The sequence below is a fragment of the Sinocyclocheilus grahami genome, unplaced genomic scaffold (genome assembly GCF_001515645.1).
Source record: "Sinocyclocheilus grahami isolate Dianchi unplaced genomic scaffold, SAMN03320097.WGS_v1.1 scaffold2510.1, whole genome shotgun sequence".
NCBI classification, from domain to species: domain Eukaryota; kingdom Metazoa; phylum Chordata; class Actinopteri; order Cypriniformes; family Cyprinidae; genus Sinocyclocheilus; species Sinocyclocheilus grahami.
The window spans coordinates 1-7,498 of NW_015507689.1; the positions used below are offsets into that span (position 1 = coordinate 1).

A 7,498-nucleotide genomic window follows, 5' to 3' on the forward strand; every position below is an offset into this window, starting at 1 on the left:
TGCTTAGGGCCCCCGTGGCCACCAGGGGGCCCCCGAGAGTACATGAAATGACAGCTTGATTTAAAAAAATTTTTTTTAATGGTGATATATTGTGTCAATGGACAATGGTAATTATACAAAAACGCAATATTACATAATTTATCTAATACGTATCATCTTATTATTTCCATAGCGATGTGTCATGCCCAAGTCAGATCAGAATCAGATCAGAGGTGTTAACTGTAGGTTAGTCAGCATCCGCTCTGAACTTCTTGTTTTCACGAGTTTACGGAGTTCTACGCGCTCGCAGATCTTCCCATTATAACAAGAAACAAAGGTTTCTCACATAATCCATTTAAAATTTTAAGAAAAGTTTTGTTTGTTCACGCATACTGTTTCAGGAATGACAAAAAATTACGCGAGTGAATCAGCAAAATTGTTCCGCTAGTCATTGCTATGATTGACAGTGATAAATATTGTAGCAATGGATGACAATATCTGACAAGCCGATGTCAAAATATCCCTGTGCATTAATGCAAAGTACATTCAGAGTAACAAAACTACAGCAGAGACAAGTCTGTGTTGGCTGAATATATTTAGCAGCTTCTACAGTTAAAGATAAAATACTTTTATTTTTGAATAAATACTTATTATTTAATTATTATACCATTAATAATGAACTTATGTATTTATACTTCAGTACAGTAAAAGTACAAAAATTCGGTATAATAGTAATTTTTTAATAAATCCAAAAGCAAGATGTGACAAATACTAGAGAGTGGAAATGGCAACTGAGCTGATGATTGATCCTCTGCTGCCATCTACTGGTTATATTGGTAAATTCATGTCATTTTCATCTTAAAAGTCTTTGTTTTCCACAAGGAGACACATTTTTGGCAATTTTTTCATCTTCAAGAATCTTTAAAATTAATTTTTTTGCACAACTGTAGAGTTAAAAAAATAATATAGGCTTTAAAATATTTTAAGTGTTTAAAAAATTTACACTATAGACGAACAGTGGGTAAAGGGCAGTGTGTAATTTATATATATATACGAGGGAGGAGGAGGTTGAGGCATTCTTCAAGGAAAGGGCCCTGTCCTCACTAGCACTCTGTGATGGAGCACCTTTCAATAGTATAAACTGGGGTATTCTGTTTGGATACTGTCTGTACCAGTACAGCAAAATAGTGTTGCTGCTTGCATCATAAGTGCAGCTCAGTGTCACAGACTCTCCTTCTTTACTGATTATATTGTCCTTGTTTTTTGGTTCAATGCTGTCAGCAAATATACCTGCAAGAGAATAAATTGTTCTTCATGAAAGATGAATTTGCCATGCTATTATACAGTATGCTTAATGATTTTAAGTTGAAAGTAAATGCATGAGTTTATGGAGAGTCATTTGTGCAGCTAATATGTCTATAAATGTGGGTGTGGTTTCTGATATTTTAGACCACCTTCTGTCTTTCCACACTAAAAACTGAGATGACTGTCAAATAATAGGATTTGCTTTTGCTCTGTTGTACTTGATCTATTATATAAAGCTCAGAGTTGCTGTCTGTTTGTGTTTGGTATCTTTGATTATTCTGCCCGTTGCATTCTGTGTTTACAAAAAATACCATTAGAATTTTCAATGTAAATCATGCACTCAATACAAACTACTTATTGTTTCTGTTGTAACTTCACCCCCTAGTGGCAGATGACGAACATATACATGTATCACAGAACTGATGCATTCAAAATGGAGACTAAAATGTGCAAAATTGCTCCAACTATACAGTGGACAGGAATTTATGAAAACTTTCCAGAAACACTATATTACATAATTTTTAAGAAGACTAGTTTGCATCAGAATAAACTTGTATCTTCCATCACCAGCAATTCATCTTGTCCAATCGTTTCATGTTTAACAGTGATGAATGGATCTGTATTTTGAATACAAAGCTCAGAGTAATTCATAAGAAAATTGCCATTTGAGAGCACAATTATATTTACTGAATATATGCCTTCACATGTATGATGGTTAGACATCACTGTAAATTTGCAATTTAATAGTGTTTCAGGTTCTTGTATGGTGTGTTGAGTGTTTCCTGTCACTGTGGGCTTCAAAGCACAGTAATACAGAGCAGAGTCTGATACAGCAGCAGAGGAGATGATCAGATCCACACTGTTATCTTCTTTTCTGTGACTGATGGATATTCCAGAAACTGGAGGATTAGCATGAGTAACATATCCTGAATAATCCAGGATGAGGAACTGTGGTGAACCTGCATATTGCCGATACCAGTGAAGACTCTCGACAGAACCAGTGTAGTTACAAGAGAGTTTCACAGTCTCAGTCTCGGTGGCAAATGCTGCATCACTGTATGGGGTGATGACATCTTTAGCTCTGTTACCTGCAACAAAACAAAAGAAAAAAAAGTGTGGATCTGAACATTGCTGAGCATATTTAAAATGAGAATATTGCAATGTAGTGAGTACGATTTTGAGTAAGATAATGAGTACGATTTTTTACCTTGAGTAAAAGTCAGCAGTATAAGCACACAAGTAAACATGATCAACAGGATGCTGTTGCTCGCCTCAGTGATGTGTGATGCTGTTCACTGAACATGTCTGTGTTCTACAGGCCTGTGTAAAGCTCCGCCTCCTTACATAATCATTTTATAAATAACAGAAATTATTAAACACAAAACCAAAAACCAAACACTTGTGGAATGGAAGCAAAATCTGAATCTATGACAATATTGTTGATTTTGTGTTCAATGTGTACCTTGTTTTTTCATGCACCTTGTTGATTTTGCGAAGTTGCACTAGAAAAACTCTTAGTTGTCATGTTTGGTTTAGTTAGATGGCCAAAGGTTATTAATTGATCAATACTCTACCTCAAACTAAAACTATATAAGGTACATTGCTTAGCCTTATAGTTACAATGACATTTGATGTGCAAGATTCACCATCTAGAATTCACCAATCTGACTACTTTTGAAATCAGAAACTAGCTTTTCATGATTAAAGAGAGAAAAAAAACATTTAAGTTAATCATTAACGGCTCTGATTTTACTAGCCCACCAGATGGCAATCTAATCTCATTGAATGAATATTATTGCTACTGTTACTATTGTCACTTATTTTTTCTTAAGTTAAATGGGGATTTTGGAGTTAGGTAAGCCATTACAGCTTATAAATTGTGAAATTTATTTACAAATATCACCTAACCCCAGTATGTGTTGATTTAATAGTCTTGTGGAATGGTTGCTTTTCAACACAAGCAGTCTCAGCTTTCAAACCCATCTGCACATACAAAATGTAAGCAACCAAACAACACTGAGTCTGTACATCAGAAACATTAGTTTGCATTTTATTATTTTTTTTTTTTTTCTGCCATATTAACTGTGATGCAGTTTACTGTGGTATACTTTACCCTCTATGTAGGGAGGGTTTTTGAACAGTGTTGTCTATTTTCCTGTCACTGTGGGCTCCAGGGCACAGTAGTACGTTGCTGCGTCTGTCACTTTAGCAGAGGAGATTTCAAGATATGTGTGGGTTTTCTCTTTATTCAGTTTTCCTGAGAATCGAGGATCTAGTTCCACAACTTTAGACTTCTGTAAAACTTTCCCATTTGCATGTAGAATTACTAAAAGAAATTCAGGAGCCGATTCAGGATATTGGCGATACCAATATAGACTCGCTGCTGAGGAGTAGTTGCAGGACAGGGATATAATGTCCTTTTCTGTTTTGTATACTTCATTGTGGACCGGTGTGATGACATTCCCAAAAATATCGCCTACAGAAAGAAATATAAAAATGTAGCTTGTTAAAGACATGGATAAGCAGCTAAGCATGCAATAAACAAAAATCCTGCCAGTCTGGAACAGAATACATACCTGCAAGAGAAAACAAAATAAAAACAAAGAGTATCATTGTTCAGGACGATATGCAAGTTAATGTGCAACACCTGTTACTGTTACTGAAGCAAGCATTCAGTTATTTTTCTCCAGTTAGAATGTCTCAGTAGCCCCTCCCCTTAAAACGGTAATTCATAAACTGCAATGTATGGAAACCTATTTAAAAACGTAAACTGTTTGTTTGAAATAGAAATCTTTTGTTATGTCATTGCTGTCACCTCTGCTTAATTTAATGTGCCTTTGCTGAATATAACTATTAATGTCTTTAAAAAAAAAACATTTGAACGGTTATGTATGTAAACCACACTTTAAAAAGTACCTCTTATAAGAATCAGGAGTTGTGTTATACAATGTATAACAATATATAAACACCATACAATTTTGCTATTTGTTCATACAATTAAGTTCACAACAACAAGTTTGAGGAAGCCTAAAGAGGTGGACCTAACCAAGAAAAGGTGGGGGTACACTTTTTTGTTTCTTCAGCAGGTGTGACCGCATCCTGTTGTCTTGTGGTTTAAGACACATAGTTGTGGTGGATCACTGACACACCAATTATGTGTGTGTTTTTGTAAAGCGTCTGTGGACTTTGTATCACTGGGCTCCTGCTTTTAGAGCACAGTAATAGAGAGCCGAATCTGACAGATTCACGTTGTTAATGGTGAGTGAAGTGGAGGTCGGAGATGTAGTTATCTTATAACGCTTGGCTGATACATTCACTTCACCAGACGGACGAGAACTTTTAAATAACAAATACAGAGGTTCTCTATTAGGATACTGTCTGTACCAGTAAAGCAAAACATTAGTTTTGCTTTTATATGTGCAGCTCAGCGTGACAGATTCTCCTTCTCTCCTGGTTTTATTTGAACCCTCTTCTTTTGGCACAATGCTGTCAGCAAATACACCTACAAAAATGAATTTTGCTTTAGAATGATCATATAAAAAATGGTAACATGCTATAATAAAAACAATATAAATGACTAATTAACGCATTTAAATTAAATCTATAATGCTACAATAATGTTACTGTCACTTTTTATATTATTTCTTTCTTTTTTTTAAATCTTTTGAATGGTAGTGTGTATATATGACACTTTAAAAAAAGAGTACCTGTCATAAGAATCAGCAGTCGACATCTGTCCATGTTAATATTCTGAGTGATTTATTTTGTTTTAATCCAAATCATGTTTGCAGAGATAGGAGAGACTGAAATGACAAACTTGAGGGATTCCCTGTATTTAATGTGAATGAAGAAGAAGATACAATTCACTGACACAGCAGTTTGAATGAATGTAGATATTCAAATGTGTATTGGCAAAGTGGGTGTGGTTAGTGACATGACCCACCCACTAATCACACAGGTTTGTTTTTCTATCAAGCTACTTTTGACTTCTGTTGTTTAATACTGAGCTAATGACATTTTCTATCCCCTAACCCTTTCTGCATTGCTACATTTTCATTATGACATTCATGTGTTAATTCATGTTCCAAGTCCCAGCAATAATTTAGGGAATTACAGACATTCTGCTGGTCATCAAAACAGTACTCCTACATTCCTGGCTAAGTTAGATTATGTTACCATGACAGGGTATTGCTAAACAGTGATATTGTAATAAAATATTTTTGTTCTATGTTACTGTGTTTCCTGTCACTGTGGGCTGCAGAGCACAGTAGTACAGAGCAGAGTCTGACACTTTAGCAGAGGAGATGATCAGATCCACATGGCTTTCTTTTTTTCTGTGTTTGATGTTTATTCCTGGAACGGGTGGATTAGCTGGAGTTGTAACCCCTGAATCTTCCAGTATGAGGAACTGTGGTGGTGATCCTGCGTATTGCCGATACCAGTGAACACCTCGAGCAGAACTGCTGTAGTTACAGGAGAGTGTCACATTGTCACCCTCAAGAGCAAATTCTCTGTCACTTTTTGGAGTGATGACTTCTGAGGCTCTGGAACCTGCAAATGAAAGTGGCATCAATTGTAACACAACCACACATACATCTTGTAAAAACATATATTAATCTTTCATATAGAATTGAAACAGTAGTATGTTATATAGCATTATATTATGTATTACAATATATACAGTATAGTATTTTAGTAATATATTATATTAAAATATTACAATATTATACCTTCTTTTAATGACATCAGTATGATAATATAGATGAACATTTTCACTCAACAAATTGCCAGGAGCAAGCTAAACAAAGAGCAGCTGCTTCACACAGAGATTGATTGTGACTTTATGTGTGTGCTATTGTCTGTGTTAAACTCCTCCTCTTGCCATTATATATATGATCGCTATGCAGGTTTACTTTATCTGTAGGGGATAACGGACAGAGAACTACTTTAAAATAAATATTTTTTTATTTGCTTGTTTTTATTTCATTTTGTTGTTGTTTAAAAAATTCTTTCATTTTGTATACTGAGTGATTTCTGAATTTTAAATAACATTTAGAAAAACAAATAAGTGATAGTTTCACATGCCCCCTATGTATACCCTTTCATGTTCTCCCAAATTCACAGGTGTTGCCACGTTCAAATTTTTAGAGCTGTGGCTTTCAAAAAATAAATAAACTGTGGTTTGATGCTATTTGATTAAAGACTGTTCAAAGCACATTTTTTTATTTGAGTTTTTGTAAAGCTTCTCTGGTATTTTGTATCACTGGGCTACTCGAAGAGCACAGTAATAGAGAGCTGAATCTGACAGAGCTGCTTTCTCAATAAGGATTTCAGTGGATGACTGGGACGTAGTCGACCGAAACCGATTGTCTGCTATATTCTCATAGGTCTGTGATCGAGCACCTTTGAGCAGTAAAAACCGAGGTTCTCCATTTGGATATTGTCTGTACCAGTAAAGCCAAACATTATTGCTGCCCACATCATATGTGCAGCTCAGTGTCACAAATTCTCCTTCTTCCTTGATTAAATTAATATCTCCTTCTCTTGGTTCAATTTTGTCTGCAAATCCACCTGAAATGAAATATATTTTTTATACATTATGATCTAGATCATTAAAACAATAAGAAATGTTACACATGTCTTTTCAGTATGTATAACATCAGGGCGAGGTTTGCTTTGCCTTAAAATGGAATATTGTTTGTTCAACCTACAACTGTGTTTAGTGAGATTTAGTATATTTACCTGTAACTACGATGAGAATCATGAGTAGCATCTGCCTCTCCATGTTGGCAGTCCAGATGTAGTTTGTATTTCGATTACTGTTAGATTTAGAAAACTGTACCTGAATATTGTTTTATAGTGTGAATGGATCTGTGTTGGTATCCAGAATGCACATGAGTGAAGTTCCATTGTGTACTAATATTGTGGGTGTGGTAATGTGAAATGTGCAACACAATTTAAAAGCTGCACAGCTTCTGTAATTCATAAGAGAACATACTGTTCTAGTGTTACAGCCTTCTCAGAAGGACATAGTCATAAAGGGGGAGCGACATCCATGTTGGTGAAATATTAAAATAGATAGATGAATATAGTGGTGGAGCCTATTGAAGAGTAGAATATGTTTGCTGAAGGACTAACTGAGTGTCAGAAGTCTCCAAAAAAGAAAAAATATGAGTTTCAACTGGTGTGATGACATTCCCAAAACTGACATCTG

The 7,498-nt window shown here is 35.2% G+C and overlaps 2 gene segments (V, D, J or C); both read right to left on the bottom strand.

Moving 5' to 3' along the window:
- Nucleotides 1-2,073: 2,073 nt before the first annotated feature.
- Nucleotides 2,074-2,531, bottom strand: LOC107575203 (T-cell receptor alpha chain V region CTL-F3-like; the record flags this gene model as incomplete). The annotated part of the segment is given in 2 exon segments: nucleotides 2,074-2,372; nucleotides 2,492-2,531. Coding segments are annotated over 2 exon segments (339 nt in total), but the record flags the coding sequence as incomplete, so codon positions are not given.
- A 4,013-nt stretch (nucleotides 2,532-6,544) lies between these two features.
- LOC107575204 (T-cell receptor alpha chain V region HPB-MLT-like) lies at nucleotides 6,545-7,069 on the bottom strand. The segment is given in 2 exon segments: nucleotides 6,545-6,855; nucleotides 7,027-7,069. Coding segments are annotated over 2 exon segments (354 nt in total).
- Nucleotides 7,070-7,498: the final 429 nt, after the last annotated feature.